The sequence below is a fragment of the Anticarsia gemmatalis genome, chromosome 23 (assembly GCF_050436995.1).
Source record: "Anticarsia gemmatalis isolate Benzon Research Colony breed Stoneville strain chromosome 23, ilAntGemm2 primary, whole genome shotgun sequence".
Taxonomy (NCBI): Eukaryota; Metazoa; Arthropoda; class Insecta; order Lepidoptera; family Erebidae; genus Anticarsia; species Anticarsia gemmatalis.
In genome coordinates this window covers 4,977,048-5,003,271 of record NC_134767.1, presented here as the reverse complement: position 1 = coordinate 5,003,271, position 26,224 = coordinate 4,977,048, and the positions used below count along the sequence as shown (strand labels likewise).

Below are 26,224 nucleotides of genomic sequence, written 5' to 3'. Positions count from 1 at the left end.
ATTAAATATTCAGATAACTAACTCAACTCGTATGCTCGGTCTAAGTATAACAACGTGAGTTGCAATTCAAAATGCCTATATTCATTGACGTAGATTCCAATATTACGAGCAAGTGAAACTGAATACCATCACCAGTGAACTAGAGGTATTGTGTTCGATGCATCGTGCTGTACAGCTGTACACGTATCGCCTTTACCTGCCTGTATATTCCCTGAGGACAGTCGGCTGTGCCACCGTGTCGATGTCATCGTCCCAATGTGTGCGTCGAGTTATGGACATATACAATTAAGCAATTCATGAGGATCATGTTCTAACATTCAGCAATTTATTAGGGACCTACTAGTCCGAGCGAAAAACGATCCGCGATTCTTCTAAGGTAATATTTTTAGTGCTGTTTTTATTTACAGAAAGATATCGATTATCTTTGCAGTATAAGACTTTGGCCTTGAATGTATGCTAAATGTTCAAACCATGGTTTGATCAGCATTTGAAAACCGGGAAGAACTTTGTAATCTATACTAATCTATACTAATATTATAAAGCTGAAGAGTTTGTTTGTTTGTTTGTTTGAACGCGCTAATCTCGGGAACTACTGGTCCGATTTGAAAAATTCTTTCAGTGTTAGATAGCCCATTTATCGAGGAAGGCTATAGGCTATATATCATCACGCTACGACCAATAGGAGCAGAGTACCAGTGTTGCGCGGGTCAGCTAGTTTAATATAATTTTCAATAAATACATGTGTTAGTTATTGGCTGATTTAAGAGGCAATGTTACAAAGGGCCCAAAAATGCTATAACGTCTAACTAAGAAGCCTTATGGAATACACTAATAGTATTATACTTTAAGTTAAATAACGAGAAGCCAATCATGAACCACTTGATACTGTAGCTCAATTCTGTACAGTCGGTATTGTCGAGTATCGAAATTTTGACATTTAGAACGTACTGCCAAAGTATTTCCTACGACACTCATCAGAGGCGCTGATCAGATTTTCATACAAAATTTCTCGATAGCAGGTCGGTAGTTGATGTACTTAGTTTCATTAATCAAACTACACCAAAGCTGTAAAATTCGAAACAAAACTAACCCAATACTTAATTTCTTAAGTAAGTGTTACTTCAATACGATTATTCATATTTGACCGGAGATAACAGAAATAAGATAACAGAACTAAAATAATCCATCTTGCGTGATCGCCCCATATCAAGCACGTCACAGTTTCTTGAACTTGCCCAAACAAATGAAATAACAATAAAAGCTCATTGATAACAGTTGGCCTACCAACGACACTCGAATTTGAAAGGAATCGTGTTGAATTCGAGTTGATGTCAAATCTTTCTTTTATATTTCAGATGAACTAATTATCTTATTATGTATGACAATGAGGCGATCTTATGTATAACAAATTTTCACAATATTATGCATGTGAATTTGGCGAAGGAGGTTGGAAAGATTCGTACCAAGTAGCGTTTTCTAGTCTCTGTCTACACGAGAATAAAACGAAAAAGTAGTCGTATTTTTTTTATATCATGTATCTCAGTTAAAAACTAATAAACGTCAAATGTCAATGGTCAAATTGATAGCCACTATGCAATACATCGCTGCTTTTGCGTAACGTGTTTATCACTATAATCAAAGGGAGAAAACAACGTACAGCAAGTCTTTCAAATAATTGTCAACCGAGATCCGTGATAGCACCCCAGATCATGCGCCCAGTTTGAAATTTAAACCACAATTTTGACATTGGCTCGAATCTGACTTGTCTGAATTCAAATTCGAGTGTCATTAGTAAACCAACTGTTTGTATTCACATTGATCGTTATTGCGACACATTTACTGATTCATCAGTTATGTGGAAACTTATCTAATTATTTTATATGTTATTCAAGTTTTTATGGTGAGAGAGTTGATGATAAATGATGCAGTTCAAACTTGAAAGCAGTTATTGTTTGAAATATCCAGCAAGATATTGAGGACCTTACTGCCTGGGATAATTTTAAAACAAAGATCAAAGGAGTTTTACAGCTTATGGACTGACATCTAAGACCTATACGTTATCTAGGACCTAAGCGATAGATAAAGTGACTGTCAAAATTCCTTTTTGTAAGCTATCGGATACTGCAGAAGTTCATAAAGTCCAAGAAAGACTATGGAGCCTAGTTTTTTTATTAATAGCTTAAATAATAAGACGATGGTGGTGGCTCAGGGTAAAAAGGAAGCGTTCATATCTTAGGACTTCAAAAGGGAGCCTATTTCTATTTTAAAAACTGGTTAGAGATTACATTTCGATTCCAATTAAAGATCAAGAGATGAAGTTACACTAGTTCGGCATCTCCGGAATCCCCTATTTTCTTGCTTTTTCTGCCCAAAATTCAACTCAATTTAAAGAATTTCGTAAATTGCAAACATTTTCGAAGCTACCCATAGATTTGTCCCATTTTCGTAGTAAGAGTTTCGCTTTGGTGGGTGAAAAAGTTAAAAAACCCAATTTGTTTAAAAATGTATAATATAATATATTTGTGCTGGAATAGATGTATCACCTTTAACAATTAGGTACATATTTCGAGTCTGTGGTAGGGTAAGTAAGTTTAAATTAATTATCAGAATATTTAGATGTGGAATCTTTTTGGTAGTGTATGCTATAAATATACGATCTTCTTCATCAACATCAATTCATAAAATGACCGAAAACGTACACCAAAATATGAAAATACTTTTCACTATTCAATCATTCTTACAATTCCCTTCAGACTATTAGTAAACAATAGGACAATTATCGTTTGTTACAAATACTATAATAATGAAAAACGTAAATCTTTGTCATCTCTCGCGTAAACAGGAGTAAACAATAGAGATATTACCTCATTACGAACAATAGGGCAAGAATGAACTAACATACGGGACCCAAAACTAAAACTCAGTGTCAATAACGGTCGGTAACGCGAGCGCGTCGATTTCCGTCGTCCCCTCTCCCTACCGAACAAACCGCACGATGTTTGCACTACACCGTACATTTATTACAAATTATAATTAATACGTCCACATTTCGAGCCAGTTCCGCCATTATAATGTCCCGATAATATTGTTTGTAGTGACCCCAAACTTTGAACTTATCGATAAGAAATCTTAGTCCGAGTTATTTGATGCTCAGCGTGCGAATCGGATGGACTAACATGGATCAATGATTTGTGCAATATGTATTTGGGTGTGATATTTCTGTGTTTGTGCATCTCCGTGGGTGTTTACGGATCGCCAAGTAAGTACCCCTTAATAAGCTATTTACTTCTAAGAATTCGTAGAACATATTAAACACATAGATACCTACATTTATTTATCGATTTATGTGATAAATCTATGTCAAGGGATTCTGCCCTATATTTAAATTTAACTTTAATATCTTGCGATTGTGTAACATGAGACCAATTTAGACTCACTTATCTACAAACAGTAACTTAGCGAGTGGCCTTTAAAACCTCAAAAGCAACCAAAAACTTTATCAAGAAATTTTAATGTTGTTTTTTTAAATGTGGTCTATATGACCCGATACCCGTACAATCATATTAATAGTCTTTAATTTAACTAACTAGGTACTGAATGAATTAATCTAGAGGTGATATGAATTTGTTCATAAATGATAAAGTGATAACTAGCTGTAGTTATAGGTGCGACTTTCTGACCGGCCTTCAATATTCGCGGTTGCGGTCTACATGCATAATTATAAACTTTACACTTCAAAGACTTATAAATACGTAAACCATGTTCATGTTTACCTAATACTCGATTTACATAATCCACGATTAGACGCATTTATATAGATTTAAAGTTTTAAGTTTAAGTAAACTAACTGCAACGAGCGTAATCCACTAGACTAGAACCAATTCGAAAACTTTAGAATTAATTTATATAAAACCTCACAATCCAATCGAGAAGTTAGTTTAGTATTATAACTACTTTTTTAATAAAAACTTTTGCATTGATCGGATTAATGTGAAGTATTTTCTAATTATTGTTGTATTATTGGAAAATGTTTGGTTAGTTTGTTTTTATATTGAAAGTAAGTAGGTACTATAAAAGAGAATGCTTACATTATTTATAGTGATAGGGATCTATGCGTTTTATAAAGGAATGCCTCGTACAATAATACATTCCGTGCGCGTGGAAACCAGATTGTTTGTCAGTGGCTCCGTGAGATCAATCATTGAATTAATCTGGGGTCTGAACGCATTAGAATTCTGTTAGCGCCTGTTAGAAAATGCTACTGCAGAGAATAAAACGTGAATCATCTTTTACGTGGCTGATAACATAATGATAAATATGTTGCATACTTAGCTGCTAACACGTGCTTTCTATAATATAACATTTCTACCAATTTAAGTAATCTAAAGTTCTATAGCCTGCCCTCATGGATGTATTGAGTTAGAAACTTGGTTCCAGCAGCACGATAACGCTTTGAATGAATAGGCTATGACGTAGGGACATGGATGGAAATGAATTAAACTCTTGCCGCATGTGGCAAAACCCTTTGGTACAGTAATCGTGATAGGGGAACTGGGTTTTACCAATCTAGCGTATGAAATTTGTATATCTAAGCTTCCACGCTAGTTACGAAATTATGATTGAAATAAATCCGGTCATTTGCGTCATTGATATTTCGCTTGTTTGACTGTTATTTTCTTGTTGTAAGTTTTAAACTAATTCTCGGAATATGCCTCGAATACAATACAGGCCTGTAAAAATCCAAGAACTATTTTTATCACATTCAATAAATCATTTTTGTACTTGTTTACAAACAGCCACACTATCCTATCGTCTGAATGACTCCACCGTGACCCTTCAAACGAGGGTAACAGATAAGGATCACTAAAATTCACTATACGCGTATCTTCTTGACTAAATCTTTGCGCATCATCCCTTGATTTATGTTTTCCATAAATAACGCACCAAGGGCGCGCGACATTAGCCCTATATTTTCTGCATTATAATTTATTGAAGTCATATTTGAAGGCAAAAGGTCCCGCGGACAAACAATATTTCCTTCAAAAACGTGTTAACCATTTGCAGTGTGTCAGTATTGTAAAATCATCTTCCAACCGAGGTTATTGACTGCAAAACTGACCTAAAATCTGTAAACAATCGCGTTTTATCGAAACATTAATTTCACACAAAATATAATTATACAATGTAAACATTTTAACATTTATGATGAATTTCTGCTTATTGTAATAGATCTACATAATCATGATAGACGATTAAATATTTCCTGTATTATCTTGGGAGACCCTAATGTTACATAGCTTATTTGAACTTAAACAGCATTATCTTTTTGACCAATTCACAATGAGGATAAAGTTATCTTTTAGTTGTAGCTTTGTTATAACATTGAATGAATAACGTGCTAATGATAAATATGACTTATCGTCATTTTAACTATTATTATCTAAATTAAAAGCAAAACTAAATATTTGTAAAATGTTTTATTAACAAAACAAGGGAACTGAAAAATATGCAATTAATGGAACTAAACGTATTTGACTGCTGTCATCTGTCATGTATGTCAGTTCACAGCTGATTTTGTTTTGCCTGAGCTGTTATTTGTAAACACCGGTAAACACTACTAAATTGTACTGAATATTTCGTAGAGAAAAAGCCGGTAAGAGTTATTTTCTTAGTATATGTTAAATTAACAATTATTTCTTATTTGCAGACTCGCTGAAAGATCCATACATTTGCGGAGCTCCTTCATGCGCTCGTGAGTACCACTTGTAAACTTTTTTAATAAAATATTATCACTGAATTCGTCTTAGCACATTTGTAGACTTTTATTATGAATATATTTTTTATTTTATCTGCCAGTATTGGTACCACCGGTCGTGCTTTTCCTTAGATAGGTACTTAAAAGGTTTGTTTTCAATTACAGCCTCAGAGAAGTTTAAGTACCTTTCCGATGTCATCTATTACTATGAGTACAAAGTGAATGTGGAAACATACTTTGCTGGCTCCAGTAACAACAGATCTACATTAGACATTAGAGCTGTGGTATGTATTTTGTATAAGAAAGTAGTCTAAACTGTATAGTTTACTTATTAATTGTTGAGCTAAGTAGATAAAAGGTTTATGCACTCTGTATATTTCAATCTAAACTACTTATAATTGAGAACACTTTTCGGTAAAGGCCATAGAAGGCCAAGAAACAGAGGCTTTATTGAATTAAATTATGAAAACTTTACGATAAAAACTAAGCAACAGTTTAGTTTTGAAGCAGGTTATTGTGGTTTGTTTAACTTCAAACTGTCATGGCTTTTGGAAGTGTCTCCGTGTGGTAGTGACACTATTCTATTGCTATATTAATTGTAAAGCAAAATGTACTAAAACAATTTGTTACTTTTCTTTTCCAGACAAAAATCCAGTTCATAAGTCCCTGTGAAGGTTTGCTGCACCTGTCCGATGTGACTCTCATTGACCAGGATGAGAGCTACCCAGTTGAAAGAGCAGAGAAGTTCATACATGCTCTGTCTTTACATGACCTCAGGTATAAACTCTTCTTTTGACTATTAAGCATTGGTAGATACAGGAGAGTGGTCTATTATATCAGAATATATTACAAAATTACTGCCGGAACTCAATCAAATCTTAGATATACTAATTGTATAGAAAATTATTGTGATTTATGCTTTAATGAACAAGATAAGAAAGACCTAATTAGCATAATATTGGATGACACATAAAAGTATTGTATGTCCATATCCTACTTATATTATAAATACGAAAAATTGTAAGAATGGGTTATTGTCCTAAAAAAAACTATTTGACAGATTTTAATGAAATTTAATACCTTAAAACCTAGATTAACACATAGGATGCTTTTTACCCCGGGGAATCTTCTCACATGCACTAAGTCGTGGGGCTAGTCCTGTAATAAATTCGGTCTCCTGATTGAAGACAATACAATTTAATTCATCCACAAAAGTCCCTTTAGTTTTGATTAGTATAAGTAACTTTTCAATTTAGAGGCAAATTAATAAGTACTCTATGCTCCCTCTATTCAAAAAGACATTCTTATACTTAATACAGTCAATAGTGTAATAATCATTATTATTTCAAAGAAAACTAATGATGCATGAATGACATACTAACACAATAATACATTATCTGTATGTTCAATCATTTCTACAATAATAGGCCGTAAATGTAAACATTGATATAAATGTGTATATAATGCGGATCTAGACTTTGGAATTCCGTTACGTACTATAGAGTTAATTATCTATTGACTAATAATGTAAACACTATCTCTGTCTTAAAGCAGATATGATAGGTTAAAGTATCTAATAGATATCATTCAGATAGATGTGTTATTGAGTACAAGAAAACTATGGTAGTAAAACTATGTCAAATTGTTGCAGTGATTGAAAATTTTATTGTATTTAACAAAGTTCTTCTTTATTTTTTAAGTTATGACTCTTTTTAACTCTTAGAGATGAAAGTTGATGATACATTTAAATTTGTCTTATAAATACCTTAAAAGAGTACAGCAAAAAAAAAGAATTGTAATAGTATCTTGTTAATACATATACTTTGATTACACAATAAAGTACTTGAATTCAAACTTTTTCTTGACATGCTTTATATCTATATTTTTTTCTTTAACTTCTGTGCATATTTTATATTAAAGTGTGTACTTATGTACGGAATAAAAAAAAGATATCTCAATTCGTCAAAATAGTTCTAAAGTATGATTTTTGTCAAAGGTTCGCGTTCCACGATGGTGCGATATCCGAGATTTGTCCAGAAGATGAGGAGGAGGACTGGGTGCTCAACTTCAAGAGAGCCATATTGGCACTCTTTCAGAACACCATGAAACGATTCGACATACACTTCAAGGGAGTTGAGGTAACAACACTATATTCTAGTACTTATTTATTAGTGCTTGTTAAGGGGTAACGCAATAAAATGTAGTTTCTTTTTATCATACTGGTTAAACCCTAAGATAGGTAGGCATCTTTCTAGCCAATAAGGCAAGGTTTTTCTGTAAGCCTGTTCATATATATTATGGCAAATAAGAAAATAGAAAATTCTAAACTACAAGGTACTGAAAATTCCATGACCGGTGAACCAAAAATCTTAAACTCAAACCTAGGCTTGGACCTACTGGACCTGATATAATCGTTTAAAATTTAACGATTAAATCAGGTCCTCAGGTAAACTCCTCTGTTTATTTATGTATAATTCCATATCTATAATCGTCCAAAGCTGGCTACATAAGCCATCTTTTTGCGCATCAGCGCCAACCTGATTAGGGGTCGAAGTGGTCGCCTTCGACGAAACAGCTCAGATAGATCATCAACATCATCTACTACGATTGTTGTTATGTTTTCTCATTAACATTTTTCTTTTACAGCAAGACGTCCACGGCACATGTAACGTGGACTACGCAGTGCGCGGTCAAGAGAACACGAGTCTAATACTAATAAAGACCCGCGACCTCTCTCAGTGTACCAACAGATATAAGTACATGTCTATACTGCAGACTGTTAGATACGACTTCCAAAGCGTAAGTAGAATTATAGTTCTTTACTTGCAATGCATTTCCAGCCTGTATCGCTCCGTACTCACATACGGTTGTGCGCTATAGTTTTGCTCGAGTTCTGTAGAAAATCGAGGTTTGGACCACAAAACCTGCAACCTAAATACGCCCATAGTAAAGTTTGTCTTAATGGAACCATCGCTTCGAGTAATACTCACGGCTTGATGGCGTAAGACTGAGCGTGAGTATGAAGCATAGGAGTACTTACAGATAAAAATATGCTCTGTTTAAGCACAAAAGCTTAAAAGTGTGCTCCCCACATTCTTCTACCACCAAACTTCCTGTAAACGGCATCATACAAAAAGCATTCACTAAAAGATCAACTTAGTTCTAGCAAGATATTTTTTATTGTGAATGTGTCTGATACACAGGTACATTCACTATTCCCGTCTTATAAATCTCACGACCCAACTATAATATAATATTATTTTCAACAGAAATTCCAAACATGGCCAGTACTAAAGTCAGAGAGCAAATGCCGCATCACGGTAGACCACCACATCTACAAAGAAGTGAACTGCCGCGAGCGCCATCTGTTCGAGCCGTTCTCCGGCAAGAACTCCGGCGCAATGACCACGGTTATACAAGACCTTGTGCTGTTGAGGGAACTTAATAAGACTGACTCGGAAGTAATGGAATCTCAACCCAAAGGTACGTATGTCCTAAGGCTAGTTACTAAAAAACAGGTTTATATAGTACAAGTCACCTCTTCGAGTCGTTCATTAGCAAGAACAACCTGCAATGACTACGGGACCAAAATGAAACTCAAGTAACGAGTTAAACGGAAATCATCAATGAACTTAATACAAAACGATGTAAAGGAATTATTTGAAGCTAGTATTGCAAACGACTTACAAATACATCAGTTTAATTGACAAAGAAAAAACGCAGCAAATCACCTTAACTTTTTATTTCTTACAGCATGGACGGTGATTCAGAAACGATCAAACTTGCTTCACCATCACGTTCCATATGTCGGTGATAACACCGCTGGTTTGAAACCTGCTAGAGATGTACTCAAACTATTGTGCATGTAAGTGATTAAGTACAATAATGTTCATAAAACTCACCTATTTTGCATTACATAAACGTCTTACTTTTTCCGTAACTTTATATTTTACACTAATATCTTATTTACTACTTCATTGTTGCTGGATAGTTTTGCTTTATCACAATAATCTCAGCCTAGGGACTTTTTTGTTTAACATGTATTACATTCACGAACATAATAATAAGAGTTAAGTCATATTGATTTTTAGAAATCTAAGAAACGTACACTGGCTACAACTTTCTTCTCATTGAAAGTGCTTTTTTTTAATGTCGGTGTCATTAATTAAATATGGTTAGGTTACTTACAAGTTTTTATTCCCTTAGGGTAAAAGACACAACGGCAGACTCGCACCCAACGAACGTAGACGCAAAGATGGACAGTAGCTCAACGGTCGGTCTGTGGGGCCGCCTGGTACGGTCCGCCAGACCACTGGACTATCCCGCACTAGCGCAACTATTAGCACGTGCACCTACCATCTGTGAAGCTGCTTCGTAAGTATTTGAATATTCAACTGACTCAAAACTGGAATGAAACTCGACGGCTTTGTGCATGTTTCTGGGTTCCGCACAAGGCTTTTAATCAAATATCTCTTTCGGTTCTGATCGTACTTTCTGTCCGCTGTGTTTATGTTCGGCAATGCTTCGAGAAGCAACATTTGTACTTTATTCTTAAGGGATTTTCTTGTATATAAAAATTTTGTGAGCATATTGAATAGGTCTGAGAATCGAAAACCAAACATAAAAACTGTTCGCTCATATTTCAGCAAGCACATCTTAGACGCGCTGCCATACATCGCTAGCCCCGGCTCAGTGGAGTTGATCAAAGACATGATTATGAAGGACTCAGTATACAAAGACACTAGACATGAGTGGCTCATGTCCATGGCGATGATACCAAGGTACGTTTAATTTTTATATTATAATTGCCATCCATTCATTTATCCATTCATGCATTTGTAGAAACAATAATAATATCCATATGATAATAGGCGATCGAAATTATCTTAATACGTGGTATTCAACCTTAAACTACGCAAAGGAATGTTAGCACTTATGCATATTTAAAATGGTTCAAAACGACAAATTAGTATTAATCAAATACAAATTATTCGGAAATGTCATTCTCGCCACATATTATTTTATTGGCCCTAGCCGAAAATCACTGTACGTTTTGAACTGCAATTACGTGTTTCCTCTACACTTTTTTCATTTTCTTTTCTCCACAGGCCTAAGAAACAGATGTTGGACAGCATGTTGGAACTACTGAGACAACAGAAGAATGACAAAGTGATCAGTTTTACCGTGTCTTCTATGGTACATTCGTACTGTAAACATAGTGGGAAGAGCCGTAAGTGTTTCACAGTCTTTGTACATTTATTTCCCTGTATTTTATTACTACTATAATCAAATAAATATCTGACTAAACACCATTTGTGTCACCTGCAATATAATATCTACAGACACAAAATCGAACAAGATTACCGCATAATATTAAATTACTCTTTTTTTACTTACTTTTTTATATATTTTATTATTTTCTTACGTCTTCTTATAGTACGTGAATGCTGCGAGGAAGAAACACCTATGGCAATTATGGAGGAGTTCCAAAGTATCGTCAAAGAAATCGCCAGCAAAGAAGTTATTAAATCCAGGGAGGATAGAAACAATGTAAGATAATTAAAATTATTGGACTACTTAGACTTGATGACTGACTTAGATTTTTTTTAAGTGTGATAGTTACATCATTTTCATTATTAACAGACTTCAAAAAAGGAGCTGATTAAAAAATATTTTAAATTGTCATCTAATAATAATAAAATATTTTTTGTGATTTTGAAGTTTAAGGGACAGTTAGTGATTTTTTTAACCCATTATTTTATTTTCAGATAATAATAGCTACAAAAGCTCTAGGAAATATCGGTGGATTCAAGCAAGAGTTCGCTGACATACTGATGGACATTATCGGCTACAGCTACGTGCCCGTGCCCGTTCGACTGGCGGCCGTGGACGCGTTCAGACGTACACCTTGCGTTGAAACACGGTAATGGAATTATGTCTAGATGGTATTGTAGTAGTTTTAAAGTGAAGAGATTTAACGATTTTGATGACATCGTATTAATATTGTGCAGATAACGTATAAATTATTTCTGTTAATAATGATAGTCAGACCTGTGAAAATATCGCTAGGATTTGTTGACAGACAGAAAGCCAAATGCAGAAACGTCTTTTACTTTAAGCAATTCCTGCAAATCATCATTGGGTCATAAATTTAAGTAATAATTGGACCATAATACACTTTATTTTGAAAAAAACTTATTAAAACGTATTTGTTACAGTGAATACTTCCTAGAAACATTCCGCGCTGACTACATGAACATAGAAGTGAGATTGGCTTCATATCTTCAAGTTATGAAGTGTCCAGATCTTGGTACACTCAGGAAGATTTTCCACACGCTCCGTCACGAGTCTGTAAATCAAGGTACAGGAATCTTATCCTATGATGTTGAATATTAATGTTTAACTTTTTACGTTCTGTGTTGTTTTTATACCTTTTAAATTATTTTAACACTACAAAAATAGTTATAAAGAAATGGTTCAAAGGCCATAAGAGATAAACATTGTAAAACACTCTAAATGGAAGGTCATTTCATGTTACGCGCCCTGTTGTGTACGGAAAGATAGGTCGTAAGTATTAATTCATGTTTTAATTAATTAAATATTTTCTCTCTCTTAGCTACAACATTTGTATGGAGTCACTTGAAAAACCTCGGAGAGTCTTCGCTTCCATCTCGTGTAGAGATTCAAGGTCTACTGACAGGCAATCAAATTCCACACCTGGATGACAGCCCGGACTTCAGAATGTACAGCAGAAACTATGAACAAAGCATCTTCTTTGATCAATATAATGCAGGTAAAGAAACAGAATAAAAGTTAACTTTACTTTGTTTATTGTTTTTGAGAATAATGAGTGCTAATAGGCCATTTTGATACTTCTTCAAGTAAATTATTTTGTTAAAGCACTTGTTCGCTAATTTATCCTTTGGAGCCCAAAGATATTTATTCCTTGCACCTCCAAATTGTCATAAACGATGTCTAATATAAAATTACTTCACTTATAATAATTTATTTTACCGATTTCAAGCTACTCGATACCCTTGTACTGATAAATTTCTTTTTTTCTACTAGGTGGTAACTACGAAGCGAACGTGATATTCTCACCTGACTCTTACATCCCACGTTCCATGTCTGTCAACTTGACTGTCGACATGTTTGGTGAATCTATCAACGTGTTTGAGGTGAGTTCTTTACATCATTGCAACAATTAATGGTTTTGTAGGAATGTGTGTAAATGTATGTACCAAAATCTATACTTATAATAAATCTGTAGAGAGGTCAATTCTGTACATTGAATATATTTAAAAAAAAAATCAACCACCGAATCTGCAATTTATAATTTTCTTTTCTGTCTGTCTGTCTGTCCTCCGTCTGTATGTGTCACTATCACGTAAAAACTACCGGATAGAATGCACTGAAATTTGGTATATCCATAGAATAAGTAGTGGAGCAAGTTTTAAGATACTTTTTACCTCATAAAATTGTTTAATTTTCTAGAAAATTGCAAATATGTAGTAAAAATCGTACACAGGTAACATAAAAATATAAGCGATAATTTTGGCACCACTCTTAAGCGTCGCTGTGGCGTATTGGTATATTGTTCCGTATACAACCATTTCGGTGTGCGATCGAACCTCATCGGAGACAGTACTTTTTGTGACTGTTTTACGTTTCAAAGTACTTTTTAAACATTTTCTATGGATTTTGTTAAGATTTTTGTGGAAATTGAGATAAATTTTATTTCATAGTGCATTATTTTATTTGGGATCAAACCTCATCGGATACAATGGCTTTTTGTGACTGTTTTACGATTCAAAATACTTTTTTAGCATTTTTAAACATTTTGGGTAAATTTTTGTATAATTTAATATTAATTTTATTTCATAGTGCATTATTTCATATGAACCTGAGTTTACATATAGGTACACATCATAGATGGCGTTGCAATCAATTTTACAACATGCACCAACCTTATTGGTTTTTGTTTTTTTTTTTTTTTTAATTTAATGTCAATCAAAATTTTTATGCATTATGTATCATATGACGGGATGATAGGTAAAATTAAATTATCTACAATGTCTTATGAATATAAAATAATGGTTAACGCGGCGTTCGCGCCGGCCGGGCCGTATCATCGTAGATCCCTACATGATTTCGCGAGTGAAGAACTTTAGCGCGGTTCCATATGCGTACGCAGTACGCTACATAGCAGGTAGGTACGCGGGCGCCGACAGGAACATGAGAGAAGACGGGTACGGACAGAAGGATAGGTCAAAACGAAAAAGTTTTTAAAGCATTTGCATGTAGGTAGGTATATTATTTTGAAAGTATCTAGGTCTAAGTGAGCTGCAACGAATGCAACAGCACGACATTCACGCGAGCGGAGCCGCACGGGTCAGCTAGTACTGAATAATACATTAATAAATAAATGCACGTAGCGTGCACGTTTGTTCGTACGTTTTGCGCACGCAGTATACGCACTCGTCAGTTCAAAAACAACCTTTATTTAGCTTGTATAACTATTGAACAACTAAAGGCACAACGCTCGATTATGTTAACTAGAATAATATTTAAGCAAAAAAATACTTGTATTGTAAAAAGTCGTGTGAGTTTAAAAAATGATTTATTTTAGTCAAATTCTAATATCTATTATTCTAAACCTTAGATGAAAGCCCGCGTGGAAGGTTTTGAACGCTACTTCGAGAGTTTCTTCGGCGACAACGGACCGTTAAACAAAAACAAATGGGCGGAGACTATCAACAACTTGCGCGTATTAAGAAATACGAATGAAGCCGATCAAGTGAGGGAGAATATTGACAATCTGGAATATAAAAATGAGGCTCTTAAACATAGGTATGTAAGGGTTAATTTTCCGTGTACATATATTTTTTGCCTCTTTCCATTTTTCTTTATTCTCATAACTGTGTTTCTTTTGTCACAATCCGACAGCTACTTTTCCCAGACCCCTTCTTTTACAAATTCTACGCTGATAGATATTATTATATTTTTACACCCACTTATTAACTAAGCAATAAAACGACCTTGCCAAAGCAAAATTATTTCCTTGCTTTCATTATTTAACCGTCTTCAACACAAGAGAAGATGTTGCGTATTTTCTTTATTTTATTTCTTTTCACATATATTATTATTACAGGTTCCCAATGGCAGAGTTAGGTATCAAAGTGTTCGGCAATGAGATATCATACTGGAATGCTGAAGGTGACGACGAGATCTTGAAGTCTTTGGCCAGACTCAACCCGCAGATCAGAGTACTCGAGATATTGTCTGGAAAGGTATGTTATGCTGTTTTAAACATTACTTACATTAATTATGTGTATGTATTAAAGTATGTTAGCACCAAACCCACTGCATTAATGGGGCGTGGTTACCACCTCCCGTACGCCAATCATGCCATTCTGTAAGTGTTAAAGAGCCAACAGTATTTTTTCTTGCATTAACATTTTTGAAAACAACTAATCAATTATTTATAACTTATTCCTATATCTTATATAAACTGTTACACAAGTTACGAGAAACAATAGCCATTATAAAAGACTTAAATTTATTTACATTAAAAACTCAAATATTTTTCTCCTCACAGGAAATATCCTACAACAAAGCCTCTCTCTTCCTGGACACGACGTTCTCAGTTCCGACGGGTTGTGGTCTGCCAATGAACATGAACCTAATGGGCACCAGCTACGTCAACACTAAGATGTCTGGTACCGTCAATGATAAATACACGCAGTCTGGAAACTTAGACTTTGAAGGAAAATTGAGACCTAGGTAAGTGACGCTATTGAATAGATAAACTATCGCTAAATGTACTCAGAAACCGGGGGTGAGACAGCTAATATAGCGAAACTCTGCTGACATTGAAAAGCTAAAGAATTGGGACAAATTTTACTACCAAAATAGGCGTACGAATAGGCATATTTAGATTATGAGTTGTAAATATATGAAACAATTTGGCGTTTTGTGGTTTTTACTTTATAATTTGCAACACAATGTGCTTAGTTGTTTAGAACACTTTGAGAATCAATATTTATGTTTCAACGCAAAAGGAAATCTGTTTTACTATGCTCTTCTTGGTTTATAATATGTCGTTAGATATGATTGTTCTAAATTCATAATCTTATAGTTATAAATTAAAGAATTACAGACCAATTTAATCTTTATTCTGAACATAAATAGTCTCCTTTAAACTACTACAGCATTATTTTCTTCCTTTCCCCAGCGTGGCAGTAAACATAGCAGCAACGATGAGCGTGGACGCGGGCGGGCTGAGCGCCAGCGGCATCCGCGTGAACTGGCGCCTGTACACGGCCACGGCCGTGGAGGCCAAGCTCAAGGTGCGCGGCCTGGCCGCCGTGCGCCTCGACCTGTCGCTGCCCACCGACAAGCAGGAGATCTTCGCTGCCAAGTAATTGACGACTTTACTAATATACAAATAAGAACTGTACCGCGATTTTCTACCACTATCGACTACTGACAACCGGCTAGCTATCGGATTATTTTGTCCTAATGCCACCCACCACTTCTTTCGCGAGGAAACCATAACTCGTTATTCCCGTGTAAATCCCGATCCCTCGGAAAATCTGGAATAAAAAGTTTCCTATGTGTTATTCTGGTCCTTCAACTACCTACATACCAAATTTCATCGTAATCAGTTCAGTATTATTTGCGTGAAAGAGTAACAAACATCCGTACGCACAAACTTTTGCATTTATAATATTAATAGGATTTGGTTTCATAATTCCAAAAACGATTTGATCTTCTCCTTTAATTAAGTATAACGCTCTTTATAGATACTATATTACTTATTCCCTGTACAGATCGGAGCTAATCATCCTTCACGGTGACAAAGAGAAGCAACAGCAAGGCTTGAACAAGAACAGGATAGAACAGAACACTTGCAGTTGGTCTACCTTTGATAAGGCTATTGGCATCAAAGTCTGTGCTTCTTATCAGGTAAGTTGAAATATTTTCTACGAGTAATTTTATATTATGTGGATTGTGTACGTAATAAATATATTTTGCTAGGATTTTATCTACTACCCTGTCAATTTTTGTCTGAAATTAGTAATGTTCTTTTAAAAAAATCCTAATTTTTAATTGAGTTTTCCTTTTTTTGCTAATTCCTATTCTGTAATATGTATTGTATGTAAAAATAACCACTTTTCTTACAAAAGATCTATCACAATTGTCATTAAACTATGTGTATTTTTCAATAGTCAGTGTACCTTTTTTTGTTCTAGTTCCCCAACATGACGAACCTCCGCAACGCTCCATACTTCTTAATGAGTGGACCTGCTAAGTACATACTCTCTCTCGAGAAGGCTGACCCTACGGCCGACACATACGCGTTCCAATACAAATGGGACAAGAACGCTACGGACAACGTTGTCAGCTTCTCTTTCGATACACCTGATAGTAAAGTAAGTATATGTAAAAGGTAGTAATAGTGATATCTTCTGTCAGTCTAATTTGTATTTTACTTTAAAGTACTAAGGTCGATTTTTCTCCAGTCATTATGCATTACAATCGGATACAAGAAGCAACTATTGACTAGTCATTTCGATTTTACAATATCATGTAACTGTGCCTATTATACAATATTAAGTTTCTACTCTGAAAAGACGTCATTATACCTTTAATGTAGGTAAAAAATGAACACCACCCCTTGTCTAGCAATCCCTAATTTTAAACGTTGCCACACAGATTAGCTTCAGAGACTTCACATGACCCACATAAACTCTTAACTCATACGAAAACTGCGTCTACACAATAGTTTCTTTACATAACAAACCCTATAAAAACAATTATTTTTTAGGAAAAACGAATGATCAATGCAGTAATAGCACTATCAAACACAACCAGCTCAGCTTCCTTAGTCCTGCAATCAGAGAAAAGCACACTTATAGCCAAAGCGATGTATCGCAACATGCCATACGACAAGTCTCTATCAGCGAGTCTGGACGTGGACGGACGCAAGCAGTTCGACACGGTGATGTCGATCAAGAGACACGACATCAAGTACGGCTTCGTGTGGATACCGCACGCGTATTGGGTCGTCGACAATGAAAGAGTCGCTGAACTATCCGGTAAGTTCTTTATGATATTTTGACCACAATTTCTCTCTAAATAGTAGGTATAAATTATCAGTACATACAGATGCAGTTCAAGATTTTTCGGTCTTATATAATAGGGGTGAAAAGTAATGTCATTTAAGGTACCCATTAGCACAATTTGGAGCTCAAAATACACTTTAACATGCCTGAGGGCTACATCCAAAGTCGAAGGTAAGTATAGTAATGATTTAATGTATCGCAACATGCCATACGACAAGTCTCTATCAGCGAGTCTCGACGTGGACGGACGCAAGCAGTTCGACACGGTGATGTCGATCAAGAGACACGACATCAAGTACGGCTTCGTGTGGATACCGCACGCGTATTGGGTCGTCGACAATGAGAGAGTCGCTGAACTATCTGGTAAGTTCTTTGACCATTTTATCCTCGAATTTTAAACATGTAGTCCCAGGAGAACATACTTGTCGCTCAAGATTTTTCCGGTGACATATTAAAAAGGTCAAAAATGTTGCCATTTAGCGCATTTTGGAACCTAAATGACACTTAAACGCCCTAGGGGTTGTATCCAAAGACCAAGGTAAGTTTAGTTTTGTTTCGATGTATCGCAACATGCCGTACGACAAGTCTCTATCAGCGAGTCTGGACGTGGACGGACGCAAGCAGTTCGACACGGTGATGTCGATCAAGAGACACGACATCAAGTACGGCTTCGTGTGGATACCGCACGCGTATTGGGTCGTCGACAATGAGAGAGTCGCTGAACTATCTGGTAAGTTCTTTGACCATTTTATCCTCGAATTTTAAACATGTAGTCGCAGGAGCAAAAAACTGGTCGCTCAAGATTTTTCCGGTGACATATTAAAGAGGTCAAAAATGTTGCCATTTAGCACAATTTGGAACCTAAATGACACTTAAACACCCTAGGGGTTGTATCGAAAGTCCAAGGTAAGTGTAGTTATGATTCAATGTATCGCAACATGCCATACGACAAGTCTCTATCAGCGAGTCTGGACGTGGACGGACGCAAGCAGTTCGACACGGTGATGTCGATCAAGAGACACGACATCAAGTACGGCTTCGTGTGGATACCGCACGCGTATTGGGTCGTTGACAATGAGAGAGTCGCTGAACTATCTGGTAAGCTACTTATAAAGTCGTCGGATTAGTGTGATATGAATGAAATAAGGTACTCTGACGTAGGGAACTCTTGCTGCGTTATATACTAGGCTTTGAAAATGCTCAACTACTCCGCAAGACCCTGGAATTGTAGCCAAAGGTCTTGTCAATTTTAAAGGTTCAAGCCTCTACTTTTAAACAACAAAATTTTAGAACATCACCCATTTGAAAAAGCCAGATAAAGTATATAGTGGAAAACAATCCTCACTTGTTTAAAGGAATGAATGCTCTTACCCTGATAAAAACTTGTCAGAAGCAATGTAACACGCAAAAGTCTATATCTCTTATTCTACCACCACCGCAATCTTAATTATATCTTCTTTTCAGGCGTAATAAAAGTAAAATCCAAAGGCAGCGTGACCCAGAGCGACATAGAAGCAGAGTTCCAAACTAAACAGCTCGCTAGTCACCTAACAGGTTACTACACACTAAACGGACCGACTCATGGCATCAAGTTGCACTTCGACTATCAATTCTTTAAGAGTCCCAAGCAAACTATCAAGATTGAAGGTGTTTATAGTGAGAAGGCTGGCGGGTATAGACATGATTTGTATGGAGATCTGTCTATGCAGTTTACGGCTTATCCAGGGTACAACTTCTATGCGATTTTGAGGAACATTGTGAGTATAAAATATTATATTAATCGTTACTTAAGACCTTTCTTAATAAAATCCTTCTACAGAGTGAGTCTCTGATCGGACTGGATACAGGCTGATTTTTTTATGGGAATGAAGTCAGTTTCCATTTGTATTAAAACTCCCTCACTACATTTTGTATTAAATATGTTCATCAACGAAAATCAGGCTTATTCATTTTATAGAAAATTTCATTTCTAGTCTTAGTACACCACCAACTAAAACTACTAGATTAAATTACTTACGTGAGCAGAAACCTGCGTAAACAAACATTTGCGAATCACAAAAAAATATACACACATTTGAAACACCAATCTGATCTTTTTTTCTTTTACACAGAAAACCCAATCTCACATGGACATAGGCTTCAACGTGTCAGCTAGTAGAGAAACAAAGTTAGACCCAGCCTTTGCGTTCGGGTTCTCCCGCGCCGAGCGGCTCAGCGGCATCAAGCTGGACACTCGTCTAACACTGTACAGACCGCGCCTTGTTGACATGAGGTTCCAGTTTGAAGGAGTGAGTATTATTTTGTTACTTATTAAAGAAGTCGTGACAAACTCTCGTGGACGTGTACAGAATAATACTATCCAGTCGTAAGGCATAAATGGAAGCCGTGTGTTTTATTTCGTTCTTGTATTCCGGAACTTTAAGATGCACTAGCAACATGCCAGAGACTTTTTTTCACAATTTTTTTCACATTCTTACCTTTTTCGTATTTAACTTACTCTCTAGTATGGCAGATCGTCTGAAATGCGGAATCTCCCTCGAAATTATTTACCAAAACTAATAACTTAGCTATCAACCATTTCCTCATGCAACTTTTTGCCGATGTTTTTCTTTTTTATTTTGTTATTATTTTTATCTTTATTCAAAGTATACAAACACTTTTTTCCAACAGATTGGTCCAAAATACACGGCACTAGCGCTACTAAACTTCAATCCTAAATCTCGCGAGATCCTAGTATCCGGCTACTTGTACTTCCCACCCGGTACGCAGCTGTACTTGGACGCCGAGTTAAACATGACACTGCCCACATTACACCCTTGTGTTATCAAGACGAAAGTTCATGAGAAACAGCCTAATGAGTTCCAGGTTAGTGTTCAAATATGAAAAAAAATGCTTTATAAAATGTTTTTAGGGAATTACGCCCTGATCTTTAAGATATTTAAGTTTTGATTGCAAAATGTTGTATGCATGAATTTTATGGGAAAAGGTTTATAACAATATGTTTTATGGAAACTTTAGTAGAGTTACTAAATCAAAAAAACATGTTTGGTAATGACAATTTACTAATGCAGATATAATGTAAACCTAGATTACAGATCCGAATCCACGAAAAAGTTTAAATCAGAATCTTATTTGCCTTAAAGTTCTTTAACATGTCACAGTTTTAGCGTGTGTTTAATTTATGACAATTAATTGCATAGTGTAAGGTTAATAATTCCCCAAAAAACGTAGGAATAACTTCAAAAAGTCAAATTACAAAATATTTACAAAAAATAAATTTGTGGCCCATGAGGGGATCGAACCCGCGACCTTCGCGTTATTAGCACGACGCTCTAACCAACTGAGCTAATGGGCCGATGGAAGAAATGTCTGAAATGACGACTACATACTTTTATCAACATACTATACAATGTCGCTATTGAAGTAAATGATAACATCTTTATCATTGTACACTTCGATCAATCACTTAAGATAAAAATAATATTGATGTACGAAATTTATAAGAACAAGACTATAATAATATACAAGTTCGAATATATAGTCCATTGAGAAACTTATCTATACTTTTAAAGTAAAATACTAAAGGAATATGCAGTCATTGATTAAAAGAAATGGTCAATGACCTTTACTATAACATAAGGTTAAAATTCATACGTCACATGTTGCATGCGTAATGCGTTGAATGATGTACCGCTACTAGGACACTATAAACAAAAATAAGGAAAACAACGCAACATCTTAATGCACATGAAAATAAAGTTCAAAATTACAACATCTTTGAAGTAATTTATGTAAGCAAATCTATGTGTGTTATATAGTTACTTTCCAAACTACAGTGAATGTTATTTTTGAGGAACTCCAATAATAAGTATACGAATCATCAAAAAATGTCTGTAGGTACTTACAGATTTAAATATGTAATAGGAAGCCTTTTATAAAAAACAAGTTAACGATACTCACAAAAAAAGGTATTTAGACTCATATAAAATCCAGGATTATCGCTTTTAAGTACTTTTATAATGAATAGCTTGTATTATTATGTGTAGGTGAACGCTTTTGGAGTATGGTTCACAGGCGTAGACTTCAACATAGATGCCCTGTACCAAGACCAGTCGAAAACCAACATGGCTTCACACAGGTAACATACATTAATTGTATTATTATTAATCCATCAAGATGACAGATACAAGACGATAAATGACGGAGTTCTCAAATGGAAAATGTTGAGTACTGGATAAAAGTATATTTAGATAGAAAATACTTTGCTACATATTTACATTTAGGTAGCCGTATCCCTCTATCTCCATCTGAAGATGTATTCGTGAAACGAGCATTTCAATGGTTACATTTTAAAACGCCTGGCATTTTTGTAGGGCGGTTTAAAATAACTATTGTACATTTTGTTCTTCACAGGTTGAAGGCGTTGATCAGTAGTAGCCACTTCAAGAACATCGCTATGGATGCAAGGTTTACTCAAGATAACAGACAAATCACTTTTATTGGACAGGTAATAATAATTATATGCATAAGACACCGGAATACTCTTCACATTAAGTAGTTTTGGACGCAGTGAGGTGTTACAAGAGCAGCAAGTTGTCACCTCCCCAGTGTTCTAAAAATTGTAGTCACATAAAAAAAACACAATTTATTTAACCCTTTAACCGCCACCGCAAATGTCGACAAAAATAGAGCGTCATGAGCACGTTCTGATTTGTCGAGTATAGCTGACCGTGGCGGTCAAAGGGTTAAGTATGTTTAAAATTCTTCTGCTTAGGTAAATAATGAATAATGAAATATTTGTGACCTACTAAAAACTTTCCATTATTCCAAATGTATTTCATTTTCAGGGAGAATATAATGAAGACAAATATCGCACGTTGATTCGTTACATACTGCTCTCAGAACAAAACTTCACAACGTATGTTGAAGTGGACATCAGTGGGAAAGCGTACAGTGTTAACTTGAACGCAGACCTTAGTAATAATACTAATCTTAATATGGATATACATTTTGATCAGTAAGTGCTTTATACTTTATTTTTACCCACAGATAGTTCATAACCTTCCTGGATTAGTCCGAACATTATTTTTTTTATGAAAGAATTGCATACAAAAGAAGTTGTTCTAAGAAAACAATCATAACTTATAACACCAATCTCTTTGCGTCGGGTGTTAAAAGACTAATTAGTTCATGTTCAACAGATGATTTTGTAAGGACTAGATCAAAAGACTTTCTTTACCACCACGTCTACCCATCTAAACTGATTGCTTAACACATCATCTTAACAGCAAGTGCCTGTTAGCTACTACGGCCTTTTCTTCTGTTATTCCCATTTAAACTTCGTTATTTCATAATTCTTCTCTTCCCAGACTCCGTGACCTCCACTTCTCCTACCAGCGTTGGGCTAAGGCGCAGCAGAAGCGTCTCTCAGCGGCGTTCAACTGGGATGCGAACCGCGACCCCTCGCAGAAGGTCAGCATCGACGTCCAGCTAGACAACAAAGGCACCTGGCACCACGCGGGACATGTGTCGCTGTATTATCCAGGAAGAATGCTGACGGGTGATGGAGAGTTTTTGTTGAAAGGTATGATGACACTTTTAAAATCCATTATGCCCCCCCCCCCCCCCTTTTTTATTAAAAGTAAATTTTACGCGTTTTTAATTAAAATATCCTTGTAGGCATCATACAGTACTTAGTTATAAAATGAAAATCTGACCAATTAAATGTGTTTATCGAGATTACAAGTATATTGCCGTTTGATCGGCTAAAATGAGTATTTTCTTGCAATTCATAGTGTGTCGGTGCGGAAAGTCAGTGTTTTAGCTCACAAAACATTTGGTATAATCATAAAACCTTTACTGCCTACCGTGGAAGCAGCTTTTGAAAACCAACAAATACTAAAACCGTTATACTAAATCATAATATTGGCGTATTTTATAGATTGGTTCTGTCAATGGCACGTTCGTATGGGCTGGTCGAGCGCTGCGAACATACTGTGGCGAGTGAAGATGTTCTCTGAAGCTCACAATGAAACGGTTTACGCTCTACTGTCCAGCCTCAACACACCTTTCGCAGGCTGGAAGGATACCAGCTTCAATGTCATGTAAGTGTAACTATTAGTGGTTTAAAAAAACAGCGTTAGAAAAAAAACGTATACGTGCACGTTACACGTTGCATTATTTATCTATAGTTTGTCTTATTTACAGAGTTACTATAGTTTTATTTATTTTATGTAAGACACGCGGTCTTGGACTTTAAGTAAAGTTACTACAATACTTGAACCGCGGTCTTGTCTGAAGTTGTCATTGAAATGCCACTAACACTTAAATCTTATGTTTAGATTAAACATTCTTTGTCACTTTAACATTATGACTAATTTTTTCTACGCTTCACTTTGCCTATAGTGTAGCGAAATTAGTCACAAAAAATGCTAATGAGATATATACCTAATATGACATTATTATCCAATCAGGTGGCGTTACCACGACAACCTCCAAGCTCTAAACGGCAGTATGAACTGGCAAGAAGACCACTTGGCCTTCAGCCTGCTAGCGGACTATCTGTTCAAGACCAACGAGTTCTACGGTGAAATCAACGCGGTCGTCAACTCCACTATACCGACGTTGCCTAAAGCGTCTGCTATAGCCAAACATAGGCATGTGTGGAAGAAGAGCGCTGATACTTTGCTTAGTTTCCAAGTAAGATTTATTTAGTGTTACTCTATAAAACATCAACTTGAAGCGGTTATTGTAAAATATGTTGCTTCTAATATTTAAGCTATGTTTTGTTCAAGACTCCTGTCTCAATGTATGTGATAAATAAGCCATAAGCGTAACTCAATAATCACTACTTTAGATCGTTTTTAAAAGTATGGTATTCCAAACTATTTGGTAAAGTATGCAGCGCATCTTTAGCGCTGTCAGCTTACTAACTTCTTCAGTTTTTTAAACAAATACAGTCTCTGCGATAAGTATTTACATTCTTCTTTAGTTAGCGATATTACAGTGATAGCTACTATACTATTTTATTATATTTATTGTTTGTGTTTGACAGTATAACGAAGACGGTCTACTAATGATCAACTCGTCGTGGCTTCTCGACAGAGGACAAAAAGAAAACAACATCACCGGCAGAGTTACTTTACTCACGCCTTTCCCGGTCTGTATAAGAAAATATCGACTAAAACTTATTCTTTATCAGATAACTTTAAAACTTTACCTTTAAGCTGCATAACTATTTCATATTCACACAATAATTAAAGTGATCTTGCATATTAATCTCGATTTTTCCTTGATGCTTCGGCACAGGCAATAATTGCCATGGTAGCAAGATATCTAAAGCTTGCTTGTCTTACATTTAATAAATAGCTTTTCTACGAGGAGAAACACATGTTAAATGTTACATTCTACTTTATTATTATGTGATTTTTCCACTAATAGGGCTACAGGAAAGGTTTTCTCCGGACACATTTCATCTTGGGTCACAAGCGCGACATCAACGGTATCACATATTTGGATCTGGAGGAGAAGGTGTTCAAGATTTATGTCAATGGTATGTTTATTGCACTATACGTGTACGGGAACTAATGAGGTACTATCATATTACAGGGATTATAGTTAAACAAGCACTATATTTTTAATTATCATACGTTCGTTAAAAAAGTCATGTGCATGCACGTATACGCTGTTCGAAAAACGTGTTGCCATAATCATAGACATTTACGAAAACAGATATAGGCTTATGCGCTGTATACTTGCGAGTTATCACCTAATCTTACAATATTGATTTGCTTACTTATGGGTTCCTAAAAAAATTACTCCTACCAGAAGCCCAATATGATTAAATATGTCTACTGAAACAAGTATTATTTCACAGGTCACATGCGTCGTATAACGAACTGCATGTTGGTGGTGAACGTGACGAGTCCGATGATCGAGTTCCCGCAGATGACGGCGCGCTTCGGCTTCGTGGAGACAGACAGACATCTCGTCGCTATGGTCGTCACTGCTAACTCTACTACCGGTAATGTTACTTTGACAGCCTATTGAAATTGAGATGTAAGGAAGTATCTTAATTCCATACTTACGCATCAAGCTAGAAGCAATTTTTCATACCAGTTGGCTTCGATATCTCGACACTCGAATTCGGTAGAAAAGGATTTAACTTATTGAATAAGCTTTTTTTCCATAAGTGCACCTTAAGATAATTTTGGAGACAAGTTGGTTGATGGTCTTCAGAACATTATTTTCCTAAAGACTAATGTGCTTAATGTTTATTCCTGGTCGAATATTTTCCTAAAGCTAGATTAGCCTATTTTTTACACGTCTCTTTGATTATATC

The 26,224-nt window shown here is 35.6% G+C and overlaps 1 protein-coding gene and 1 non-coding gene across 2 annotated transcripts in view; one reads left to right on the top strand and one right to left on the bottom strand.

Moving 5' to 3' along the window:
• The first annotated feature begins 2,976 nt into the window (after positions 1–2,976).
• Apoltp (Apolipoprotein lipid transfer particle) overlaps positions 2,977–26,224 on the top strand; it is a 48,746-nt gene continuing 25,498 nt past the window's right edge. Inside the window, exons 1-35 of the mRNA XM_076130154.1 lie at positions 2,977–3,259; positions 5,708–5,752; positions 5,921–6,039; positions 6,399–6,532; positions 7,752–7,893; positions 8,402–8,554; positions 9,025–9,238; positions 9,509–9,620; positions 9,962–10,129; positions 10,402–10,536; positions 10,864–10,985; positions 11,193–11,305; positions 11,524–11,678; positions 11,974–12,116; positions 12,372–12,548; positions 12,824–12,933; positions 14,418–14,605; positions 14,907–15,045; positions 15,354–15,538; positions 15,990–16,175; positions 16,588–16,723; positions 17,011–17,190; positions 17,586–17,856; positions 19,348–19,640; positions 19,995–20,171; positions 20,554–20,748; positions 21,930–22,021; positions 22,297–22,390; positions 22,731–22,900; positions 23,253–23,467; positions 23,825–23,987; positions 24,357–24,582; positions 24,938–25,042; positions 25,324–25,435; positions 25,760–25,906. Coding sequence (XP_075986269.1) covers positions 3,199–3,259; positions 5,708–5,752; positions 5,921–6,039; positions 6,399–6,532; positions 7,752–7,893; positions 8,402–8,554; positions 9,025–9,238; positions 9,509–9,620; positions 9,962–10,129; positions 10,402–10,536; positions 10,864–10,985; positions 11,193–11,305; positions 11,524–11,678; positions 11,974–12,116; positions 12,372–12,548; positions 12,824–12,933; positions 14,418–14,605; positions 14,907–15,045; positions 15,354–15,538; positions 15,990–16,175; positions 16,588–16,723; positions 17,011–17,190; positions 17,586–17,856; positions 19,348–19,640; positions 19,995–20,171; positions 20,554–20,748; positions 21,930–22,021; positions 22,297–22,390; positions 22,731–22,900; positions 23,253–23,467; positions 23,825–23,987; positions 24,357–24,582; positions 24,938–25,042; positions 25,324–25,435; positions 25,760–25,906 — 5,377 coding nt within the window. The 5' untranslated portion in view covers positions 2,977–3,198. The remainder of the gene's footprint in view (positions 3,260–5,707; positions 5,753–5,920; positions 6,040–6,398; positions 6,533–7,751; positions 7,894–8,401; positions 8,555–9,024; positions 9,239–9,508; positions 9,621–9,961; positions 10,130–10,401; positions 10,537–10,863; positions 10,986–11,192; positions 11,306–11,523; positions 11,679–11,973; positions 12,117–12,371; positions 12,549–12,823; positions 12,934–14,417; positions 14,606–14,906; positions 15,046–15,353; positions 15,539–15,989; positions 16,176–16,587; positions 16,724–17,010; positions 17,191–17,585; positions 17,857–19,347; positions 19,641–19,994; positions 20,172–20,553; positions 20,749–21,929; positions 22,022–22,296; positions 22,391–22,730; positions 22,901–23,252; positions 23,468–23,824; positions 23,988–24,356; positions 24,583–24,937; positions 25,043–25,323; positions 25,436–25,759; positions 25,907–26,224) is intronic.
• On the bottom strand, positions 21,165–21,238 carry TRNAI-AAU (transfer RNA isoleucine (anticodon AAU)). Its single transcript has one exon. It is a non-coding gene; the product is annotated as a tRNA-Ile (tRNA).